General features: G+C 37.4%; 1 protein-coding gene across 1 annotated transcript; it reads left to right on the top strand.

Moving 5' to 3' along the window:
- The first annotated feature begins 1,903 nt into the window (after nucleotides 1-1,903).
- Nucleotides 1,904-21,632, top strand: LOC139968823 (uncharacterized). The gene is made up of 4 exons (XM_071973274.1): nucleotides 1,904-3,779; nucleotides 12,432-12,545; nucleotides 13,176-13,538; nucleotides 14,757-21,632. Exons 2-4 carry the CDS (start codon nucleotides 12,432-12,434, stop codon nucleotides 15,105-15,107), a joined length of 828 nt encoding a protein of 275 aa, XP_071829375.1. The 5' UTR covers nucleotides 1,904-3,779; the 3' UTR covers nucleotides 15,108-21,632.
- The last annotated feature ends 5,950 nt before the right edge of the window (nucleotides 21,633-27,582 follow it).

Here is a 27,582-nt window from a genome sequence, read left to right as displayed (position 1 = left end):
TGACCTACTCATACGACTGTTGCAGCTATACTCGTAAGACATTATAGCAAGTAGTAACGTATTTTGTATGGTCTTATAGAATAATGTTACTTACTATGGCAACATATAGACCTACTCATACGACTGTTATAGCTATACTCGTAAGACATTATAGCAAGTAGTAACGTTCTTTGTTTGCTATCATAGAATACTGTGACTTACTATGGTAACCTATAGACCTACTCATTCAACTGTTGTAGCTACTCATAAGACTATACAGAAAGTAGTAACGTAATTGGATGCTGTCATAGACTAGTGTAACTTACAATGGTAACATATAGACCTACGCATACGACTGTTACAGTTATACTCGTAAGACTATATAGCAAATAGTTACGTATTTTGTATGCTCTCATAGACTACTGCGAGAAGTTGCGTTCAATCATAACACCATGTTATACGTCACCAGCACAATCCATAACAGCTGTTTCGATATTCTTTACTGTAGCCATGCCAGTACTTTTCTTTCACATACAAAGGTAGTAGCTACAAGCAAACTTAAATCCTCGTAGAATATATGTCATGCAGTACTCGCGGTTAGCCTGCGATCTTTCAAAAGAAGTTTTAACGACACTGTTGTTCGGTACTTAAATAGGATACTTGATATTGGTGTCCAGTTGTTTAATTACACACACAAAAATACATCTCAAAATGTAGACTTATATATGTTAAAGATACAACCCCATGCTTATTGGACAAGGGCTCGGAACCAGAGATTACGGGGACAAAGAGTGGCCCTCCCATATGTTCACTTTTGGCTATCGTTATGCTATAGACCACTTTCGCGTTAACCTAATCTGAGATATTGTGAACACATATATTGAACTTCACTTGTTGCGCTGAGAAAGGACAAAGGCGTGTCTGAAATATAAAACTAAGCTATTCACAAATTGGGGCGCTAAATCTGTGCTCTACTTAAGTCATCTCAGTTGCATACTGTGTCAAATGTTAAAAATCAACTATATCTATCGATAATCAGTGAGTTTATATTAACGGTCTGTGCATTGTACGTATGAGTTTTTGCTTTGCTTCCTTTTATTTTATATCAACGATAATTCTGACCGAAATGACCTCTTTTGCACAAAGTTATATCATAAATTACTTCAAATGTATTTGTCTTACTATTCTTTCGGAAGACCATTTATTTTGATCATGTCGAATGTCGTTGACTTCGCCTGGCTGTCGCACAGAGCAACGAATGATACCGTGGTTTCGCTCTGTTCTGTTCTGCTCTGTTCTGTTCTGTTCTGCTCTGTTCCGCTCTGTTCTGTTCTGCTCGGTTCTGTTCTGTTCCGTTCCGTTCTGCTCTGCTCTGCTCTGCTCTGCTCTGCTCTGTTCTGTTCTGTTCTGTTCTGTTCTTCTTTATCTTCTGTTTTCTCTGTGTCTTTTTTCCCCTCTGAACTTAATTTAAGTATTTCATTGTTGTATTCTACTTGGTCACTAGCTGGGATAAAAGCTTTTTCTAGTGTCCTTCATATGATAACCTTCTACTGTAATGTTATTTTTTGTATTAATCTTGTACAAACATATGAGAAATAAATATGTTGTTGCAACTATAGTCACTACCAGAAAGTTGTTCTTGTCACTACAGAATGACATAATCACGCAACTGAAATCCTGCCCTATGGTGTGGTAGAATTGTGACCCTAAACGGATAACTAAATGAAAAGGTCTTTTTCAATTTACGGATAAGCAAAATCAATTATTGCGCTCTGATAATGGGCGGATCCGGGGTGGGGGTGGGATCAAGGGTTTCTACTATACATTTCCGGAGAGATACTATTTTGATACGCAAAAATTCGATGGTCGTCGTTGTGCTGCGTGTTCACCAGAACTAGCATTCTGAAATAGCAAAGAACCAGAAACTTCCCTCGACAAGTTCGACAAGATTTGCAAAATTCAGATCTTACTCAGAAAAAAACCTTTGTCTGTCATTATGCTGTCAGCGATTATACCTTTCCTTAGCCGACCAAATGGCCGGCAATGGGAATTGTTTTGGTGACCGTAAAGTAACAGCGTACGTATATATACATCGTCAGTCAATCAGTTGATGCATGCTATCCCTGGTCAGTCAATAATCACTGACCAAAGGTTTACAGTAAACTTTGTACTAGCTTTTAGTTTGCTTTGACAGTGTCTAATACAGTGTTAAGCAGTCTGTAAAAATGTACACTGAACAAGTAGTACAGCAATATAGTCAACACAGTATTTTCTTATTTTGTCGTTATGAGAGCATTGAAATTACTGCAGATCCCTGCTTTGACACTGCAGTGTAAAACTATGTAGGCCTAGTTCATGGTTGATGGTCAGAGGACAGGGATACTGTACATGCATGGAAAGTGTCATTTCTGGCGATCCAGGAGGTATATTTAGCAAAAGGTTCCTTGCTACGTTACGCGGCAACTGATGGTGGCGCTCCACTTAGATAGTGTCACAGATATATCTGCCACCCCGGAAAGTATCTTGTCCGTCTTCAATACGTAGTCTCGCCACAGGCCTGATTGGACCCCATTTAAAAGAAAACTGAATACGCCCCTGCTGATACAGAGAGATAAACTGTAATCAAACAATTATAGACCGATTGCTTCAAGTTGCCGTTATTTATGGCTGCTTCAAAACTTCAGTTCTGTAACACATCTCATACGTTAACATAGTCGAAAAAGGTAGGATAAAGGGGGAAAATATTCCATTAAGATACTAACATAATAAAGTTACACCTACCGCAAATACCTCATGACACAACGAAATGAAAATTACTATTCAAAGCAAACAAACGTCAATATTTCGATAAGAGCTGTTAATACAACACATGGCATGACTCACTAGTCCGCGTCAGCTTAGCGAGACAACACCGAACGAAACTGACTGGAACGTTTGTAACGATTGTTGAAGAATATTTAAGGTAAGTAGTTTGACTATAAAACTGTTGCTATCTGAAATGTCATAGTCCAGTTTGCAATTCGAGAAGTATTAACACTTTAAATTGACGAATTTAATGCTAAATCGTTGAATAACTCCATAACGTGAACCAGATTACGTTTGACTTGAAGGGTACGTAGTCTCCGAGAATTTGGAGAGTAATAGTGTCTTTTTACCGTGTATTTCATGTTTTATTTTATTTTTAAATAATGCACTATATGATAAAATATTTAGGTATTATAACATAGGTTCCATGTAGACTAAGTATAGAAATCAGCGGACATGTTTATCATAGGACCCTCGCATAGCTTTTAGTAGCCTCAGAGGTACGGTTTAACATACGGTTTCTCTCAGCACTTTTCCAAACATTATTAATATTATAAACATTATTTATGTAATTAGCACTCCATGGCAGTTCTAGAGCAATCAGCTGGATCCCTTTCCATATACAAAAGTGTACCAGGCAATTAAAGGCTGTTTGTTTCAATACCCCATATAACCCATAATCCGTCAGATTTTCTAAGTTACTGTTAGAAATGTCTGAATGTTGGCAACTGCGCTGAAAACAAGAACAGTGGAGCTTTCATTATCCTAAGTTGTCAACTCTACCTTAGTTCACTTAGCACCACCCCACATTAATTAGTGCCACCTCACTTAACTTAGTACCATACCTTCCCACCGTGTTCTCGAATATTCTAATGGAAATAGGAGGCTTGTCAATATCACATTTCCTTAGCTATCATATGAATTTGGCCTTCAATATCGAGGGCTCTGTCCAACTCAGAACTGGTTAACCTACATGAATCCGTTCTGGAGAAAAGGTAGGTACAAGGTTTTCATTGTTTTATTCGGACGACTTCTGACCTCCAACAAGTCAGTAAGGTCAATTTCTATTTTAGGCAGCCAACATGCTAAATATGAGGGTTGCCAATGATACACTTTTAGAGAGTACAACATACACATCAAAACATATACACAGAGTCGTACACACACACACACATATATATATATATATATATAAATCCATATATGGCCCAATTATGGCAATTTGTATCTGGCCCATATCTGTGCCATATATGGAATTTATATCCAGCCATAACAAGAATTGGGCAGATATAACTTGATATAAGATAAAGGCCACATCTGCCTCAGATAAAACTTTATATGGGTCACTTTTTATCTGGACCAGATATGGTCCATATATTTCAAATCCATATCTGGCCCATATATGGCAAATCCATATCTGGCCCATATATGGCAAATCCATATCTGGCCCATATATAGCAGATCCATATATGGCTTATATATGGCAAATCCATATCTGGCCCGTATATGGCAAATCCATACCAGCCCATATATGGCAAATCCATATCTGGCCCATATATAGCAGATCCATATATGGCTAATATATGGCAAATCCATATCTGGCCCATATATGGCAGATCCATATCTGAGAAATCAATATTTGGCTCATATATGGCAAATCCATATCTGACCCATATATGGCACATCCATATCTGGCGGTTTTCTGGCCCATTAATTAGAAATCCATATCTGGCCCATACATGGCAAATCCATATCTGGCCCATTACTTAGAAATCAATATCTGGCTCATATATGCCACATCCATATATTGCCCTTGGCAAATCCATTACTGTCCCATATTATGATAAATCCAGATTGAACTAGTTAAAAAAATGGCTACATCTGTGCCAGAACTTCATCTGGCGATATAAAGAAAATAATTTGAAACCAAATAAAGGCAATATATGGCACAGATAAAGCAACTCTTTATTTACTGCTTAATTATCTGGCCATTAATTACATTTCCTGTTTGATCCATCAGCAGGTATTTTGTTTTTTCTTGTTTCACCTTACCAACAGTATGTCCAAGCCTTTACAAATAAAAAACTAATACTTAAAGAGGGTCTTCCCTGCACACGAATATTTAGGCAATATGACCGTCAGAACAAAAATACATTTCCATCCGTTCCAAAAAAATTCTTCCTTACTTCTGACTGTTAAGTTCACTATAGAATTCTTTGCCAATGTCCTGACATCAATAGGTTATTTTTTACCAATCTCCATCACCTTTTCTTAATGTACCAATCCTTTCTATTAAATTTCCTTCTGCTCTCTACACCTACCATGTGTACACTGTATTCCTATCTCACTCACAGAGTAACAATACACATATGTCCTTTGTTCAAAAGCAGGCTTAATTCACACTTAATTACCCTCTGAGTCATCCTTTCCATCTGTGACCCTGTGGTTGCCTAGCAACCCAGATAGATCAAGTAGCCAATTTATACCCTCTTTGACTTAGTGTGCACTCTAAGTGCTTTACCATTGAAATATGTACCACAATATAGGGCAATGTAAATCTCTATGAAAATACACTATGTAAGAGCTTACAGTCTTACATGTATATCCAGTTATATCTGGCTTTATATGGCCAGATAAAACTTTATCTGCATATCTGGATGGACTCTATATCCAGTTATATCTGGCTTTATATCTTTACATGGCCAGATAAAACTTTATATGCCTATCTGGATTGACTCTATATCCAGTTATATCTGGCTTTATATGGCCATATCAAACTTTATATGGATATATGGCTGACAATTATATCAAGATATATCTGGCTTTATATGGCAATATCAAACTTTATATGGATATCTGGCTCACAATTATATCAAGATATATCTGGCTTTATATGGCCAGATAAAGTTTTGTCTGGATTGACTCTATATCCAGTTATATCTGGCTTTATATGGCCATATCAAACTTTAAATGGATATCTGGCTTACAATTATATCAAGATATATCTGGCTTTATATGGCCATATCAAACTTTATATGCGTATCTGGATTGACTCTATATCCAGTGATATCTGGCTTTATATGGTCATATCCAACTTGATATGGATATCTGGCTTACAACTATATCAAGATATATCTGGCTTTATTTGGCCAGATAAAACTTTATATGCGTATCTGGATTGACTTTATATCCAGTTATATCTGGCTTTATATGGCCATATCAAACTATATATGGATATCTGGCTTACAATTATATCAAGATATATCTGGCTTTTTATGGCCATATCAAACTTGATATGGATATCTGGATTACAATTATATCAAGATATATCTGGCTTTATATGGCCATATCAAACTTGATATGGATATCTGGGTTACAGTTATATCAAGATATATCTGGCTTTATATGGCCATATCAAACTTTATATGCGTATCTGGATTGACTCTATATCCAGTTATATCTGGCTTTATATGGCCATATCAAACTATATATGGATATCTGGATTACAATTATATCAAGATATATCTGGCTTTATATGGCCATATCAAACTTTATATGGATATCTGGCTTATAATTATATCAAGATATATCTGGCTTTATATGGCCATATCAAACTTTATATGCGTATCTGGATTGACTCTATATCCAGTGATATCTGGCTTTATATGGCCATATCAAACTTGATTTGGATATCTGGATTACAATTATATCAAGATATATCTGGCTTTATATGGCCATATCAAACTTTATATGCGTATCTGGATTGACTCTATATTACCGGTTTGAAGTTAGATACTTATTCCCCGTTCCTCGTTCGACGTTCGCTAATGAGTAACTGCTACCGATTCATTTACGTATTCGACAATGGTATCGACGTAACACCTCTGGCATGACGAAAGCTTTCTAACAAGATGTTCAACATTTGGTCGTGGTAAGAGGTTTATCTATGGGTCATATACTCTAATGAATATTTAGAAGGATACCGTAATGCATCTTTTCCGGTCCGAATAGTTCTTGACCAACTAAAATGACCACTACTTCATCAGTTTCTAAATTAATGTAACGGGACCTGAAAAAAATCACTCTAGGCCCTAATCAAGAATAGCATGCCTTGGACCACCTAACCAATGGGTCACAGAAATTCTTAACACATTGTAGAAGGATACCATAATGCGTCTTACCGGTCCAAAGCGTGCTTGACCAATTAAGATGACCACTAAATCAACAATTTTTTAAATAAATGTTACAGGAACTGAAATAAAAAACATTTGGGCCCTAATCAAAACCCGCACTCCTTGGACCACCCAACCAATGAGTCGTATGAACTCTTAAGTCATTGTAGAAGGGTTCCATAATGCGTCTTGCCCGGTCCAAAGCGTGCTTGACCAATTTAAATGACCATTAAATCATTACTTTTTTAATGAGTGAAAAGGGACCACGAAAAAGCTTTGGGCCCTAATCCATGCAGCTCGCCTTGGATCACCAAACCGATGGTTAACATGAACTCTAAGGACATTGTAGAAGGGTACCATAATGCGTCTTGCCCGGTCCAAAGCGTGCTTGTCCAATTCAAATGACCATTAAGTCATTACTTTTTCTATGACTGAAACGGGACCACGAAAAAGCTTTGGGCCCTAATCGATGCAGCACGTTTTGGACCACCCAACCAATGGATCTTATGAATTATATGGATATTGTTGAGGGGTACCATTATGCGTCTAACCCGGTCCAAAGAGTGCTTGACTAATACAAATGACTAATGCACAATCATTATCCAGTAGATTCATCAATATTTTCTTTTTTGAAGTTTTACTCTATGTGTGTACCTGGGTGGTGATACAAAACAATAGCAAGATTAATGCTAATTAGTGCTTTACGATCATCAGCATACAAAGTTTCCTTCCCACCCAGGAGAAACACACGCGCACTCTTTTTTTGGGGGAGGGGGGGGGGGGGTGATTGATGATCTCCATTAGTCATAGTTGGTAATGAACCAATCCAAGTTACCCTATGTACTGCCATTCTATGCATTTTTCATTTTATCGTGTTCCCATGTGCTTGTCCTTCTCCTAGCGATTTTTCAATAGAAAGTTTCTGTTGGAGTTTATAGAGGGCAGATCCACCATAAAAAGTTTCACTGGGTTTATTCCAACTAAATATAGACCAGAGATAGTGTGAGTTTTTAGCAAATTTCCTTTTATTCAGTTTTACCTAAATATTAATTATAACTTCCATAATCTAGCTATATAAATTTTACTAAATACACAAGATATATTCAATCCATTAACAAAAGTGCCAGATTTTAGGCCAATTTCGCGTTTAGACAATATATACATTTTACCAATCTATGATGTTCCATATCACTATTACTCAATACTTCATAAGATAAATGTGAAGGAGCGGAACAAAGTATCATGCGTTCTGATTGTAATTGAATGATTCATTCAGGATGTTTCCTAGAAGTTTTCTCTCGTTAAAGAGCGCTTGACCATTAGGCTCGAACTAAGTGATACCGATTTACGAACTGACTGCCTACCTTGTCCATGGAATTACCTTGTCCATGGAAAGACTGAGAGTTCATATTTATCATAGCGTGATTGCTCCCTTGTGACAAACCATTAACATAAGTAAGTGATAGATTAATGAAAGAATCTGCAGCATGTTGAAAGTTTAACTGCATTTTCGCATTTGTATTCCCAAATTAATTAAATATCGGAAATAGTCACAATTTTCTTCGTTCCTTGTTTGAACGTTACTGCATGTGCCATTAATGCATAGTAGGCCTAGGGGATTGTTCATTACTTTGATTGTTTGTCCGGCTGTAAGCTTCAGTTGAGCTTTTATGACAGTGCATGCCTGCTACAAGCCTGCCACAAGCCTGCCACAAGCCTGCCACAAGTCTGCCACAAGGCTGCCACAAGCCTGCCACAAGCCTGCCACAAGCCTGCCATAAGCCTGTCACAAGCCTGCTACAAGCCTGTTACAGCCTTGCTTTAGCCCTGGGAAGATGCTGTCGCTTTATGCCACTGTGTTCAAATAACTCCCACATTGCAATTTCCCTCCTTGAGTAAGCCTGAAATTTCGTAAGTGATTTGCGCAAGTTAAATTGTTATATATGCTGACATATCAATGAATTCGGAAGTCATTTAGAGGTAACGTTCTAAAAATGTAAAAGCTTTCCTACAGAATTTGGCCATATATAGACATGCGGACAGGGACGTCGCTAGAGGGGGGGTAGGGGGTGTCTCACCCCCCCCCCCAATCGTGGTAAAACTGACGATAGTTGGAAAATTTGAGTGCGACAGTCGGAATTTCCTACTGTCGCACTCTAATTTTCATATATTCTTGTAATTTGTGAGTGACCTAAAACTTTCGGTCAAAATTGACCTTTAGTCAGTCATATTTACCACGTTTTCCTTGTCAAATTGAGAAATTGTATCTCGTGATCCTTATACTCCACCATACAAAACTTCGTATGATTTTGAATACTGTAAAAAAAATGCCTAATAGAAATACTGTACATACTGTAATACGCTCAATACTAATCTACGGAAGCTTAAATGTGCTATCAACATAAGGAACACTTTGTCCTGTTAGGTGAAATTTTTCAGTAAATTGTTTAGAGTACAAGATAAAATCTTACCAAAAAACAGAAAAATGTTGGATTGAATAGTTGCTTAAACTGAGCAATTGAACAACTTTCTGAAAAATGTTTAATTGACAACTGATCATATCTCGTGTATTGGACGTTTTGCTGCAAAATGTTCAATTGTTCACTTCATTCCAACTGAGCAATTGAAATATTTTTTGGGCAAAAAGTATAATTGACAACTTATTGTATCTCGTCAACTCAACATTTTTCTGCAAAAATGTTTAAGTGTTCATTTCATTCCAAATGCTCCAAATTCCAAATCCTTTTTTCATGTGAGTGATAAATAGTCTCACCTCCTCCCCCCCCCCCCCACCCCACCCCAAGAAAAAATATTAAGCGCTCGGAAAAAGCACTGTATTCTGGGGTAATTTCACTATGTCGTCGAATATAATTTGTTGAAAATTTGTTGTTTTCCTCTTTGTTAGCTTTTGTAGTTAGTAGTCTATGTAGCCCATCAAGCAGATAACTTATACTCAGTTGCTTACTCCATTAACCAGAGTCATTAATAAGTTTGTGAAGTGAGGGCAAGGGGTACACCAGTACCGAAAAAAAAGTTCGGAACAAAAGTGCAAACGCGAAAGATAGGGTGTCTGACTGACACTGACCGTATCGTTGAAAGGTAGTGCTGGGGGAGGGGGGGGGGGGGGAGTTACAAGACAGCAGTCGTAATTTTCCGGCTCCAAAACCAATCCAGTTGGAATTTCAGCCACTACACCCCCCCCAATCATCAGGCCTTAGCTACGTCTTTGCGTGCGGCCATGAATAAGAATTCATATGACCCAATGGTTGGGTGGTCCAAGGCGTGTTAGCCTTGATAGGTGCCTAAAGTGATTATTTTCGTGGTCCCTTTACACTCATTAAAGAAGTAATGATTTAGTGGTCATTTTAACTGGTCAAGCACTCTTTGGACCGGGCAAGACGCATTATGGTACTCTTCTACAATGTCCTTAGAGTTCATGTTAACCATCGGTTTGGTGGTCCAAGGCGTGCTGCATGGATTAGGGCCCAAGGCTTTTTTTGTGGTCCCGTTACAATCATTAAAGAAGTAATTATTTAGAGGTCATTTAAATTGGTCAAGCACGCTTTGGACCGGGCAAGACGCGTTATGGTACCCTTCTACAATGTCCTTTGACTTCCTATGGCCAATTGGTTAGGTGGTCCAAGGCGTGCTGGTCTTGACTGGGGCTAAAAGATTTTTGCAGGTCCATTTACATACATTAACGTAGTGATGATTTAGTGGTCAGTTTAATTGGTCAAGCACTCTTTGGACCGGGCAAGACGTATTGTGGTACTCTTCTATAATGTCCTTGGAATTCATGTTAACCATCGGTTTGGTGATCCGAAGCGTGCTGCATGGATTAGGGCCCAATGCTTTTTCATGTTCCCGTTGCACTCATGAGAGAAGTAATGATTTAGTGGTCATTTAAAATGGTCAAGCCCTCTTCGGACCGAGCAAGACGCATTATGGTACCCTTCTACAATGACTTAAGAGTTCATACGACCCATTGGTTGGGTGGTCCAAGGCGTGCTGGTTTTGATTAGGGCTCAAATGTTTTTATTTCAGTTCCTGTTACATTTATTTTAAAAAAATGTTGGTTTAGTGGTCATTTTAATTGGTCAAGCACGCTTTGGACCGGTCAAGACGCATTATGGTATCCTTCTACAATGTGTTAAGAATTCCTATGACCCATTGGTTAGGTGGTCCAAGGCGTGCTAGTATTGATTAGGGCCTAGAGTGATTTTTTTCAGGTCCCGTTACATTAATTTAGAAACTGATGAAGTAGTGGTCATTTTAGTTGTTCAAGAACTATTCGGACTGGAAAAGATGCATTATGGTATCCTTCTAAATATTCATTAGAGTATATGACCCATAGATGAACCTCTAACCACGACCAAATGTTGATCATCTTGTAAGAAAGCTTTGCCTTGCCAGAGGTGTTACGTCGATACCATTGTCGAATACGTAACTGAATAGGTAGCAGTTACTCATTCGCGAATGTCGAACGAGGAACGGGGAATAAGTATCTAACTTCACACCGGTCTATATCCATTTATATCTGGCTTTATATGGCCATATCAAACTTGATATGGATATCTGGATTACAATTATATCAAGATATATCTGGCTTTATATGGCCAGATAAAACTTTATATGCGTATCTGGATTGACTCTATATCCAGTTATATCTGGCTTTATATGACCATATCAAACTTTATATGGATATCTGGATTAGAACTATATCAAGATATATCTGGCTTTTTATGGCCATATCAAACTTTATATCGATATCTGGATTACAATTATATCAAGATATATCTGGCTTTATATGGCCATATCAAACTTGATATGGATATCTGGATTACAATTATATCAAGATATATCTGGCTTTATATGGCCATATCAAACTTTATATCGATATCTGGATTACAATTATATCAAGATATATCTGGCTTTATATGGCCAGATAAAACTTTATATGCGTATCTGGATTGACTCTATATCCAGTTATATCTGGCTTTATATGGCCATATCTAACTTTATATGGATATCTGGATTACAATTATATCAAGATATATCTGGCTTTATATGGCCATATCAAACTTGATATGGATATCTGGATTACAATTATATCAAGATATATCTGGCTTTATATGGCCATATCAAACTTTATATCGATATCTGGATTACAATTATATCAAGATATATCTGGCTTTATATGGCCAGATAAAACTTTATATGCGTATCTGGATTGACTCTATATCCAGTTATATCTGGCTTTATATGGCCATATCTAACTTTATATGGATATCTGGATTACAACTATATCAAGATATATCTGGCTTTATATGGCCATATCAAACTTTATCTATCCAGATATCAAACCAGATATGGAATTTGAGTAAGGGTATATATATATATACATACATACATTAAATTTTTTCCTGAACAAATCGAGACGTATATTAAAATTTATGATACTTTTCCTGTTTATAGATGACTTCGTCAAACCAACAATGGTCAACTACGTCCTACCAGGGAGTCTCGCAATCTTCAAGTCAAGACTCATCACTTTCCTCAAGTAAGGAGCTCCAGCCTACATCGCAAGGGGTATGTTATTCCCTTGTGAAGCTGATCGATATAAATTCTCTCTTATGCCCTATAAAGGAAAGTTCAAGTTGCAAACAACTCTTTGAATTCATTTGTTGACCTATTATGGGATGTCTTTAATTACCTTTCTTTTCTATCCCATTGTCCGCAACAGGAATTTAATGACAACTTGCTCGCGACACCTTCCTTCACAAAAGACGTTCAGTCGTCCGAACAAGTTGTTTCATCATCTTCACACGAAATCATCATAGAAAAATTCCCCTTGAAATTTCCATAAATGGATGCATGCTTTATGATGTTGTAGTTCCTAAATCTAAGAAAGGTTTGACTACATCTGCGCTAATGTTATGACTAAGATTAATTAAAATAGCTCAAATATACAAAATGTACGACAAATAATAATGCAAACTATACAACAAATAATATACAAAATATACAACAAATAATAATACAAATTATACCAAATGTAGGCAGGTTCATTTGTAATGAGTACACGTTACATTATTTGCTTCTACTGCGGACACACTTCTAATGCAGCATCATACGAGGGAATATTTTGCCCAATGGTTGAACTGTACTTTTAGGCTAATCATTCTCAATATAGTAATCATGCACGTCTTTTCGTTTCAGAGAGCGAAATGGTCTTCCAATAGCAGTGCTTTCAGAAGAAGGTACAGTGGTTTCCCAAATTATAGAGAATATGAAATTAATCCACCACCATGGAATTCTCTTCGTATTGCTACGTTTAGCATCCATAAGCAGTCCTCACAACGCTTCTGGGGACTACTTTTAGGTAGTAATAGTAACGACCACGCCGATTCTGAAAATCCAGACATATTCTACAATCCTGAACAATCCGGAGTGAAAATGTTTTTACCCACAGCTGATCTGATGATGGAGAATGGACCACATTACGCCAACTTGCTTTTAGTGTTTGACGGTAGAAAAGTGCGACTTTCTTCCGATGATATCACATTTATCGACCAGTTTAAGGTACCGTCTTTAATATATATTATACTAAATCGTGGCTTAGTAGAAACAAACAAACACATTTTTGTACACAACTGTACGTTCCTCTCTGCTAGACTATTGTTTTTATATTAAATAACATGTGCTCTTCGATTAGCACAGGCAGATCGACGCAAGCAACGTGATATTGAAAACTCTGGCTCTTTAGTCATTGCAAAAGGCATTGGATGAAGTATGCATGCTTGTGTAAATGTGTTTAAGTGTGGGGTCCTCAGTCTGAAAGTTATACACGCGTTTGTGTGTGTAACGCCGTATAGCTTTAAATATGAAACTCAAAAAGTGCGTGTTGGATGGGTTCATACCTCGTATGTGTATCCACCTTATTCAGTAAAAGAACACTGGTTGACTGAAGACAAGGTTACTTGAGGTCAACAGAAGGTATTGTATGTACACTTTGTAGACACGTTAACCAAAATGCACATTCGGTTGAGTTTTATCAATAGCATGTGTATCCTGTTGGTGAGTGCAACTTTCGTATTTAAATTTTTGGAGGTCAAAATTGCCACTTGTCAACAGATATAAACGATCAAAACGCAGTATAAACTTTAACTAATAAAGGAATTCTTGGTTGAAGTTTATCCTTGGTAAGATCCCTCAGTGCAACTTTCCTTTTCACAATTTTTGAAAGTCAAAGGCCGCTTCAGAGCTTTAAGCCTGAAAACGCTGTAAACAAGATAAGTCAAAAGTCAAATTTGGAAGAAATTATTCTTGAAAACTTTATAATCATGAACACTTCAAAAGTAATGGATGTATGGTTTTCATATTCCATTAGTGGATCAAACTTAGTCAGTGCAATAAACTGGTGGCTTGTTGTGGAGATCAAAAGCCATTTGAGGTCAAACCCTGAAAACCTCGTAGACGGTAACTCTGAAATTCGAAGGTCAACAGAGGTAGACAATTTAAAAGCATGTAAACACTATTACTCAAAAACCAAAAGATCTATGGACAGCATATTGATGTTTTGCTTTCTGTGGGTAACTTTACAATAAAACTGAAAGCAAATTACTTCAAAACAGTCTTCTCATTATACAAAACTAGTGTTGTACTTGTTTTCTCTTTTTTTCGATTAACATATCTTTTATTGTCAAGCAGTTAGTGTCATGTTGACCAACATAACCGTATAATAAGATTTTTCGATCTGCAATTGTTGAATGATCTTACCGACGAATTCATTTCCTATAGGTCAGGTTTGGTCCTGGTGTCTGCAAGAAAACCTGTCTTGTTTTGCTGAATGCCGATGAAATGATTAAAGGGCAGACGATTACAGAATATATGAACAACGGAGCCAACGAAACATTGAAACAACTAGCGAGTGACTTTGATGGGAGAATACTAGGAATCCCGTCAGACGCGAGGAAAACATGTACCAACGAGTTCTTGCAGCATGAATTAACTTCAATCTTGAGTAGGTGTGACGAGCCTTATAAACCGAAGTGTTTAGCTGCCTTGTCTTGGAGACTTTACGGTGCCTACTACTATAGTTGTAAATTCTGCTGTAGCTACTGTAGCTGTTGTCTCAACGACAACTACTAGATCAATCAACATGTATGCAGTATAGCATATTGTCACCTATTGTCATCCTTCGAATTTCGAATATTTGATTCAATGTTTAAAAAAATGAAATGTTGGGTATAAAATGTCAAACGTCGATCTAAACGAACAAATCGTGATAAAATGTGAACAACTCGAAGGAACAACGTCAACATTTCGAGAAAACATCGAAACAAAATGTAAAATATAGTATAACATGGAAATAAAACGTCGACATTTTAGCATGAAACTATCCAATTGGGGCATGAATCCCCAAAATTTCGAAAGTTTATCACATTGCCAAAATTGTAGAAATATTTGAGATAAAGACTCAAGTATGATTCAAAACGTCAAGTTTTTTGCAAACGTTATTCCGATGACCGTCGCTTTGTCCCGACGAAAACTACATTTCTGGGGTGCTACCTTACACCCTACCCCACACTCTTTCATGATGAAAACGGTAATTGAAAGAACACAAAGAAATCTTGTTCGGTATCCAATGGTTAGAAACACAGGGACATCTGAAAGTTACTTCTAAAATAATCGTATTACATATATTCAAGCATTAGATGACAGAAAATAAGATTGTTTGCATAGTATAGTCATGTATTCAAACTCGCTGCACTGCAATATATATATATATATATATATATATATATATATATATATATATATATATAGAACGAATGTGCAAGGTAACATGTTTTGATAATCCTAGTGCAACGCAGCATGATGTGAGAATATCACTAGACTGTTTATGTTTGACGTAAAGCAGAATTCAGTTCAATCATTTGACATAACCAGCCATTTATATTTACCTTTTGGAATTGTTTTCCTTTTTTCTCGATTGCTACTGTATATTGAAGTATTAAGTTATTGTCTCTAATGCTTAACACTTGAGGCCAATCACAGACAATAAATTTTACCTTATGTAACTTTTACGTGCAAAGCAAGACCTGTAAAGTTCTAGCCTTGGACAGTTTTAACGTAAGTAATAATTAATATGATTAACAATAATTAATATGTACTGAGTGCAGTCACAACTCAAAAGCGAATTTTACTGTAATTAGAGAACTAACAGGTTAACATACATTATCACAGTAATGCTTTCCTGACAATGTACCAGAAACGGAATTACCGGAACATTTTGCACATTACTTTGAGAAGAAAGTCGAATATATCCGGGTGAGTATAAGACCATCTAACTCTTGTTCTCACCTCCATTGAACATCCGGCAATACTGCAGCTGAAAATAAATTCGGGACTTTCATCTAAACATTGTTGTCTGGACCCTGTACACACATGGTTGGTTAAGGATTGTAAATCTGAAATGATGTCTCTCCTTTGTTCAATTGTAAACAGATCCTTGGCTAGTGGTGTTTTCCTAGTCCATGCAAACAAGCAGTTGTAACACCAGTTCCAAAAGAGAAACAAACTAGATGTTAATGACTTGATTTGGGTTGGTAAAGATCCTACCTGGAAAGTCGATCACAATTTATTCAAGAATCACGCAATAGGCCTAATACTCATGATCTCCACCATGGGGTAACTCAAGGGTCAATTCTCGGTCCTGTTCTCTTTCCTCTATATACCTCTTCGTAGGGAAACATTACTTCTTGTGGTATTACCTATATGTTGTATGCTGATGATACACAACTTTATGTTGCCTTCGACCAAACACATCTCCACTTAGCTGTACCTAAGATGGAGTCATGCACTCAGCAATTCAGGCTATGGATGTTCAATAACTATCTTAAGTTAAACGATGAAAACACTGAGGTAATTGTTTTCCTAAGTAGGTATAATGATGTACTAGGATCAAACCAGGTTCCTTTAAGAATTGATGACAAGGTCAGAAACTCTGCTTCGGTTGTCCTCGTTCTCGGTGTGTATATGCAAACTCACCTTGCTATGGATCAGCAAGTTCACCACATATGTCGACAATGTTTCATATTAGGCGGGTGGGGCCACCTAGGAAATTATCTCGATAGGCCTGCGACTGAGAAAAGTGTTTATGCTGTAATATCGAGTACGCTTGATTATGGCAAATCTCTTCTATTTTGTGTAGCTACATCTCAACTATCGAGATTGCAAAGGATCCAAAACACAGCTGCTCGAATCGTCCATAGGGTGAACAGGTTTACCCCAATCACTCCTATACTGGAGAACTACACTGTTACCAATAAGGCTCCGTATTGACTATAAAAACCTTATACTAGATTTTCGTGCCATTGAAACTGGTACCCCAACCTACCGCAACGTGCTCTTACCTCAGCAAGCTAAACGTTGACCAATAGGTTCGCATTATCACTTTCAACTTTAGGTTCTAAGGTCACGTACAAGATCTTTCGGTGACCGTAGCTTTCTGAATGCTGCCCACGTGTTTGGAACTCCCCCCCCCCCCCCAGTTGAAATTAGGTCTTTAGATTACATTATTTAATTCAAGCGCAGTCTTAAAAATTTTCTTTTCTCTCAACTCTATTAGTTTATGCACATTTAACACTCGTACAGTGCATTGAACAACTTTTGTTGGAGTCTGTGCTATATAGGACCAGTTATTTTTATGATGATTAATATTCATATAAAACTAATCAGAAGAAGCTCAACATTCTTTAAGGCATGCCAGGAGATTGTCCAAGTTATGGTTAGGAGCAAACGATCGTTAGTATACTGCGAACGGTTTTTCGACATTATTGTAGTTAGGTAGTGGCACTACCAAGGTGAAGAAATCAATAGTTTTGTGAGATGAATCTCCATACATGTTTTTGTTGATTAAATATCAAGTACAAATTGAATAACATGTCATCTCGATTGTCCACTTCTGGCTTTAAAACCGACTGAGTCTTTTTCTTTGTCTCACTGTGGAAGCAGTCAACAAAAACAGTTGCCAAAAGCACGTACAGCAAGGCTGATGTCAAATGATTAACTCCGTTAATTCGGTTCATTGATTGGCAGACTCATTCCGTTGATTAATTAGATGGTACAAACAAATAACAGATTCAAAGAAAGAACATTAACAACCAATTGAAAAAAAATAGTTGAATATTTCTGTGACTATTACAATACACCTAGGACACTATTTCAAGACTATCTGTAGTTTGTTAACAGTATCCTTTAGTACATCTTTGTACTCAGTAACGCTTTTTATGAAACTGCGCAGTTTGCCGCACTGTGTGCTCCTATAACTTCAAACAAGACATGATAATCACAAAACTGCGATAAAAAATCTTAGCAATATTAGGAAACTACAAAGGCAAATTAGCAGGCTGAATCTTGTCTAGTCCGAAACAGAGTCTAGCAGTTTTACTTTCTCTTTAGCAGGCAATCTTAACTGCATGTTAGTCTCGGTCAAATTTATTATATATTGATATTTATTTCGGGATTGGACTACGTATTTTAACTTGAATTAGTGCGAACACTTGGTATAGTTTAACACAAATACGGCATAACTGCAACTCCTGAACCAGTGCAAACGGTTATTTTCCGAAACGTGATACAACATCAAACTCATGGTTATGGAAATACCGGGCTACCTGACATGAAGTTAGGAGGGGAATGGTGGGGGAGTAGATGCATGGTCACAGCAAGAAACAAATCATAAAAGTCAAAGGTATTCCAATTCTACGGTGGCTTAAGGGATATTGGGGAACAGGGGGTCCCTAAATCTCATAATTTGGACTTTTAATCTCATAATTTGACTTACAATGTAGACAAAAGTCAACATTTAAAAAAAAAACTAAAACGTTTGAGATAAAAACTGAAAAGTTAGATAAGAAGTTAAAAAGTTTGAGATATGAGGACCTTTTTTTTTTCTTTCCTATGTCCCTATTAAGCCACCGTACAGTTCCATTTGTTTTAAAGATTAATTCCTAATTCATGGAAAAGTAAAATCAGATTATTGTGAGATTTTCTGCACTTTTTCATACACCGATACTGGTTTCTTATTTGAGGGAGGGGGGGGGGCAAGACAGCCCGAGGCCAAGACAAAACATGGCAAAATTCACCATATTTACATTTTAAAGTAGGTCTATTTGAAAATCATTGCTTTGAAAATTATTGGGGCCATGCCCCCACCCCCCCCCCCCATCCAAGTGGTTGTGGCTCTGCAAATGTCATTCAAAATGTAACACATACATGTCTGGTTTCATTACAATTTTGGTTTGTTCATGGAGTTCTTTAGTTCAATGTTGTACCCTTTGTCTATTAATCTGTTTAATATTACAGAAAATCATCACGACCGTCTTATTTCAAATGCGAATAGATGTGACTTGAGGGTCAGAAAGCATGTTCTAGGGGGATGGAAACTGCTATTTCCGAGCCCTCAATAATCAGCTTATCAGAATCGGAGTACAGCTTTGTTGGCCTACGGTACATAGGAAAATAATTCAGTGCATTATATCCACGTATAAGCTTAGGCTAAGCCTACCAGAACATCAGCTTTGGTGAACATTCTAATTTATACATTTGCTTGATATGTACTGCAACTATTTTCTTCTTTTTAAATTCATTGTCTGTGTGTATATAGACCTATGTCATACTAATTAGTCTATACGTGACAGCAATGGGATCTAGTAATGTTCTACTTGACTTCAAGAAACATAAAGGTCTAAAACAGCTCTTTGGCTTGAGGTTTTATCACAGGTGTGTATGAGCGGAAGCAAGTTTTTAACTGTTGCATACAAACATTGTCGAGCAGATGCTTCCCTGGGACGCACGTTTCACAATCCTAGTAAAACACTGGTTCGTGAACCGTGATTGGTTTATATTCGATATCAGATTACGATATTACGAATACGTTATTCCTTGCGGTCTACTTTCCCCTCATTTAAGTTTGAATTGCAACACTAATAATGGTTATCAGATCAGTTGTCAACGCTGGCGCCTAACTTTTTGGTTTCGATGATAATAGTAACCTTTGCTTGTATGAAGGCGTACAGTATGTGTGTGTGCGTTCGTGACGACCAGCTTGTAAACACGATATCTAAAGAAGGGAAGGCCGGACGAAGTTCATATTTGGTGTGTAGAAGAACCACATTGAGCACAAGAAGCTTTCTGTTTGTGGAGATCATTTGGGGTCACCAGATGTCAAATTTTCAAAACCTTGTAAACACGATATCTCAATGAGATAAGTTTGGACAGATCTCATGTTTAATATGTACATGCACCACATTGAGTACAAAAGCCTATAGGTTTTGTAGGATGTCAAAGGTCTTTTGGGGTCATCAGAGGTCAAATTGTTCAAACCATGTAAACATGATATCTCCATTTTGGAAGCTTGGACAGATCTCATACTTGGTTGAAGGTGTTTAACATTGAGTAAAAGAAGCCTATTGATTTTGTTGGAGGTCAAATGTCATTTGTAGACAACATCTCAAATTATAAAAGCCTTGTAAACATGATATTGCAAAAAGGAAACCTTGAACAGAACTCATATTTGGTTTGTAGATCTACATTGTCAATATTTGCGATGTTTTATGCTGATATAAGTCAACAGTAAAATTAGTGTAATAATTGCGTCTATAACATTTTCAAATCAATTATTCTCAATAATATTTTTACAAACGTGTTGCATATTGATGAAATTCTAATGTAAAAACACATATGAGAACATTACGAGGGTGACCTTGGACTATTCCCACCCGTCGACTCCAAACGGACAGTTACCCCCGGACAATTACCCTCCCGGACAATTTTCCCATGAAAACCAACACCCCCCCCCCCCCCTCCCGGTCAATTTCCCAAGGACGATTGACCCACAGAAAATAGTCAATCTGGAGCACCCAATTGGGACGATTTGATAACGCTAGTTACCAATAAAAACTGTGCGTGCGTACTATATTATTTTATATTAGCATAACCAACAGGCCCTCAGCTAAGAAAAATAATCGCAAAGTTAAAGATACGAACAACGAGTATCTTTGTGCCAGATTCTCGTGCATTAAAGATATATTTATTTATTTATTTCTGTAAAAAAACCATGGCTGCCCTGCTTGGAGTGACTTTCGCTTACATTTTCAACATAAAGGTGTAAGATATTGTTTTACTTTGTTCTACTTACATAGAGATCTGAATAACCACTTGTGTCTTGTCACGCTACCAATGTAATAATGTTGCAATGTAGTAAAACATACGAACACCGTTGAATTGAAAAGCTTAAATAGCAAAACGACTGTATTTTATGAGACAAAGTACCAAAACACTTTATTGTTTCGCGTGCATTGTGTATAATATAGCTACACTGACACAATGATAATATTTTGGGCGTCGATTTAGTAAATTCGTCCAGGGGGAGTTGTCCGGGAACCATTACAAATGTATCACACATCGCTACATCTGACGGGTAAACCAACAAACTTTTGAAGATAATATGATGAGATCGCAACACAGACCACCCTCTGAATGTGATCCACCAAATTCGTATGGTAATGAATTGATTCCTTGCCCAAAATACTTTACATTTCCCTATCTCTCCTCAATTCTGTCCTTCTCACCTCGGAGTCTCTCCCTTTCTCCATTCATCCCGCCCCACCCCCCCCCCCCTACCACTACTACCTGTTCTCCTCCCACCAAGGATAGTCGCAAATACGATCCTGCTCATTCTCACTTTAATACCCTCCTTTCTTACTTTTTCCTCCTCCCTCCTCCTACTCCTCCTACTCCTCCTCCTCCTCCTCCTCCCTCCTACTTCCCCCTCCTCCCTTGTACCACAGCAACACTTTGGTTCCCTAACCACTCGACTATTCTCTTCTACCTTTCCCCGTCCTAGTGCTTTTTCGCTACCCTGACTGAAGATCTACATAGTTGGTAACAGTACCTACAATCAATTCCATTTGATTGTATAAGATTGGATACAACAATCACACTAAACTGTACCTCGGTTGCAACCACTACTGGACTACAGAAATTATTCATCTCATTTGTCCACCACGGTGGCCTTTAAAAGAACGTCTTGGGTGTCGTGCCCTTCCCTTTTCCTCTCGGCACCCTGATTGAGATATTGGAGTTACGACTTTAACGGTGTTCGCGTAAGCTGCACCTCGTTCTCGTCCTTGTCTTCTATTATCTCCTTCCCCTTCTTATGTGCATGATATACAATGTCTACTGGCTCACTGCGTGTTTATCGCAGGATTGATGTTGCTCACCCAATCACCCACGTCCCTCGAATTAATCTTCCAGTGCCGAAAGCCTTCGGCTACATAGCGTCTTGTCCAAAGTGTTTTGAAGTCCTAGTGAGAGTGAGGTCTCACCAAATGAGCATGCAGTAGGTGAAGATGATAGTGCACTGTGGCAGCAGAATGTGGCTTCAAACAAAAATGAATCTCAACTTCAGGTTGGCATAGCACCCACTTTCCACTTACCTAAATAGTTACATTACTTTGATGATCATAGACCACAAAAATCATAACGTATGCAGAATATGATGCATATAATATAATGTTGTACAAGCTTATGTCACAATGTGCAACTGTGCCCAAAGTTATCAGACCAACATTAGCTTAATTTTCTATGTTGTACCGAATTCTTATAACAAGAATATTGTCAGACATACAGTGGTGCAGTTGGTCTGCACCTTAGTGTCAGACACACCTTCAAATCCCCAGAGAGTTATATTCAGATCACAGCCAATATTACAGGTTTATGCAGTTCTCTAACAGAAGCAAACTATGTGATGTCACCATGCATGATGATTGGGCTGAAACCCCCCCCCCCCCATAATCCAAAGTCAGTTATCCACACAAGATATTCATTCAAAATATTGCAGTTTTAATAAACGCCTCCACAGTTTATCGTAGTTGTACCTTGTTTGTTTCTTTTTTACCCATTGTTTTTACTTTTTACATATGATCTTAACTATCATGCTGTCAGTCAAAGATAGTAATTAGGTTCGTGTACTGTCTTAATGTATACCTATTACTCCCACGACATAAATCAATAACAATTTCATAATTTTTGAATCAAGAGAAGAGACTTATGGTCAGGTAGGTTGACTTTGAAACGACCGAAATCTGCGACTTAGAAACAAGTCAGTTTAAAACAAATTATAGAATTTACTACTCATAAAACGTTGCAATATGGAGCTAAGTGTGCTTTGCGAAGGATATTGTTAACGCACGAGAAATAATCACCGGTAATCTTGTCACACAGAGAACCTACTCTACCCTAGTCCAGTATTTACTCTTCTGTTTCTACTCACTAAACATACCCTTGCGAGTCGAATGTCGAGTAATGCCGCTTTAAGTGTTCTACAGGTCTAAAATGTTGCAGGAAGGTTATGTGCGCACTTGATTCATCGAGTAAAGCTTGAACAAATAAATGAGCACACAGGAACAGACTGTACTCAAGTATTTGTTCAAGTACCTAATTGCGTACTACAAGTCTATTAAGGCTCCGGTATTGTAAATTACTACATTAATTTTACGTTGTGAATTAAATATTTACAATGCAGTCCGCTGAGCATACACGCGTATTAACTGAATACCTGAACAAAATAGGGTACACACAGCCCCAGCCTTTCTTTCTGCACACTCAGTGTTAACATTTATGTCTGCCCAAGCTCCCTCCATCTTCTCTCCCCCTTCCCCCCTCCTACCAAAAACATACTGTGTCTCTTGTCTTGTGGAATAGAATCTTTTTGGACACAAGGACAGAGAAAGCAATAAATATGTAATCCGATTATTATTAATTTTTCACTGAAATTCTCATACCTTCTTCTGGGTATGTCTCTGTGGGCCACCCGGTACTTTGAGATGGGTCCGCATGTGCCATTATTGAAATGTAAGCGTCTGACGTCACCGTAACAATGAAAAATGTCAGAAATGCCAGCGTAATATACTCACTTTATCAAAAACACCAGATTATCTTCAAGACCACACTTGACTCAGCAACTCAAAGAAGGCATTCCCTCCCCCCCCCCCCTCCCAAATGATTGTTTTTCCTTTTGTAATAGTACCGTCACCTTAATGTTTGACTTGCTATAACCTGTAATTTTAACTCTGTGTGACATGAACACAAATAACATCAATTTACGAGTAAACACAAGGAAACAAGGACTTATTGTGTTATTTGAGTTGATATTACTATTTTTATTTACATTTGGAACTTAACTGGTTAAATTACATTTTGTTCTAAGAGTGAAAAAACCCTAAACTTTGATCTTTTAATGTTAAACTTTTTATCTCTACTTTGTTCCTTTTAGTAGTCTATACGTATCTTATATTTGATATTCATTATATTTAACTATAGTCCCAAGTTCGTTGAGATATTCCTTTATGAAATGCGCTATATAACCTTACATATATATTGTTATTGGTTTCGATGATAATCGTAACCTATGCAGTCATACAGGCGGATGGGTGCGTGTGTGTGCGGGTGGGTGAGTGTGTATGCGGGTGTGTGTGTGTGCGTATGTGCGACGCCTTGCTTGTAAACACGATATCTCAAGAAGTAAAGCTTGGACCAATCTCATATTTCGTGTGTAGGAGAACTACAGTTAGGAAAATAAGCTAAATGTTTTTAGAGTAAGAGGTCATTTGGGGTCACCAGAGGCCAAATTTTGGAAACCTCGTGCGTTACGCGTCATAAGAATAGGCGGCTGTTGACAATTGGAAGTTCGCTTATAGGCATCCGTAGAATCCAATAAAAACTCTCCACCAACAAAGTTTCGTAAGTCAACGTGTCACTTTGCTGCATTACTTTCGCAACATATATTGTTAGCAAAAGGTGTACTCTTTGTAGACACAGCGGTGCTATCGGAAGTTTTCCGTAGTATTTCGCAATTGTCGAGATTCAGTGCCAAATAAAAACCTTCAGGCAGTTAGATGCAGTTACGTTTGGGTAATGGCTAGGCCCCGTTTATGAAACTGAAGAGTCGCCCAGTTAGGTGTTTGACTATGACCAATCTCAATGGGAATTAATTGTGTAAAATGATCTACTTTGGCAGTGAGTTCACGAGTTCTGTCTGGATCGGCTGTTGATCTCAAATTTTGTAGTCTCTTCCGCCAGTTTTAGCATACCTAGTCCGTACCCTGGTGGAAATTCCAGTTGAACTTTTGAACTGGGTTCAACTGGAATTTTCTATACGGAAATTGGCCCAAATTTGAACTAGGTTGAAATGGGTGAACTGGTTCAACTATGTTTTACTGGGTCCAACTGGTTCAACTATGTTTTACTGGGTCCAACTGGTTCAACTATGTTTTACTGGGTCAACTATGTTTTAATGGGTTCAACTATGTTGTACTGGGTCAACTATGTTTTACTGGGTTCAACTGGGTAAACTATGTTTTGCTGGGTTAAACTGGGTGAACTATGTTTTACTGCTCATATTTTTAAATAGTTTGAACTGGGATTCTCAACTGGTGTTATCTACACTTATATAACACCAAACTATAAGAAGTTTTCATTTTTTAACAGTAGATCTATACTGTATGTAAGGGTGTTAGCCACTGAAAATAAATGTTTGTTCTTGATCAGAGAACTCTGGGTTTGGTGTGATGACCTAACACAGAGCAAGATACATAAAAAAAAAATGGAGAACTCAACTGGATTGGATCAAAAGAAATTATAGTTATGAATAACAAACAATGTACAGCTGACCTGGGCCCTGTCAAAGAATTAAATGAAACCACTTACAGTCGTGAGGTGCGCACCCAAAATATAACAAAATACACTTAATTTTAAAAGTCTGTTCTGGTGAGTTGGCCTACTGGTGACATCAAGTATTCTAGGACCTCAGATCTTCCACGACATCAGATATTCTACGACATCAGTATAGTTGAACCCAATAAATGGTATGATGAATGTCCGATCCCAACAAAAAGTATCCTTTAATTTATATGAAATTGTGTTCCAGGGTATCCTTTTAGTAAAATAATGTCAATATCCTTTGTAGTAAAATAATATCCTTTATTAGTGATGGTGTCCTGGAATATCCTTTATTGTAAAATAATATCCTTTATAGTAAATAGTATCCTTTATAATAAATAGTGTCCCAGACTGTCAGTTGAATATCACAACTTCCATAAAATAATAAGGTCTACAGTAACTTGAACTATGTAAATTAAGGTTTAAAACAAACTATCCAGCCATTAAACTATCTTTCTCTTCTTTTACAACTGCCTTGCTCAGATACTCATAACCAACTGCCAACTCCCTATACCCTCACAAAACTCCTTTGTTCCTAAAATATATACACACAGACCCCATTTCCCGTGAGGGCTAATTTCCAGGAAGAGCAAGATAGTTGCCTAGCAACCCAGAAGAAAGAGTTGTTAATCAACCCTTTTGATGCCACAAGACAACATACAAATATACTGTACAAATGTATAGCCCTCTGTACAGTGAGCACACTAATAAACAAGTAAAATTATGGTACAAAACAAAACTTTATGTAAGAGCTGACCTTCTTACACTGTACAAATGAAGCCTCACTTGAAATTAGATTGATAGTTCAATCATATGCTCATAATGTTCAGTGTAGGGCATCCTCACATTCGTAGCATATACGTGAATGCTGTACACTTCACTAGGCTAATGACTTTTGCAAAGTATGTTATTATGCCAATATGACACTTCATGTTTGAAACAACAATCCAGGCAATTGCGTAAATTTTGAAAATTGCTATTATGTTTGCTAGTTGACGATAACTTTCCTAAAATCATGCGGCTAAGTAAAGGTGTTAACTTGAGTATAACTAGGTTAGGCCCCTATAAGCTAGCCAACTATAACGTTAGGATATGTCTAACGTTAGTACTAATTGTACCATGTGGTATACCTAGTAGAGAACCGGTTTGTTAGGCCTAGCCTATACTATAGTCCTACAGTAGGCCTAGGTCACTTTATATAAAGTTTCTGTTCAATTCCCTATAAGCTAGGCAACTATAGCGTTAGGATATGTCTAACGTTAGTAATTGAACCATGTGGTATACCTAGTACTTAGTAGGGAACCGGTTTGTTAGGCCTAGCCTATACTATAGTCCTAGGTCACTTTATATAAAGTTTCTGTTCAATTCAAATATTTATGATAAAGAGCACGTTTACAATCAATTATAATGTTACAAGTATGTGTCAATAATATAAAGATACTGCAAGATCACAAAGGAGGGAACTTAGCCGCGGTAATAATTTAAAATTGTTGGCAAAATCTGTTACAAATGCGATTATTCTGCGAAGCTTCTGTTGGCGTATGTGATTTGCGGATTCGGAATTTATAAATTTAGCGCTAACGCAAGGGACAAATGTCAAAGTTCAAATTAAGTCGGATCATACTATTTTGCACTGGGAAGGCATTATATAGTAAATATTTCATATTTTTAATCATTGCGGTAAAAAAATGTAATCGTTTAATCATAACTGTGATAAATATGACAAAGATTTATTTTACACCCCTCATAAGTTGGCTAATTTAGCATTTTCAATATATTACGATACGGTTACTGCTTACGAACTTACATTATAATATTCTTGATAATTACGCCTAAA

Source organism: Apostichopus japonicus, chromosome 1 (assembly GCF_037975245.1).
Source record: "Apostichopus japonicus isolate 1M-3 chromosome 1, ASM3797524v1, whole genome shotgun sequence".
Lineage (NCBI taxonomy): Eukaryota > Metazoa > Echinodermata > Holothuroidea > Aspidochirotida > Stichopodidae > Apostichopus > Apostichopus japonicus.
Note: the sequence above shows the minus strand (reverse complement) of the source record. Positions and strands in the feature narration are given on the sequence as shown.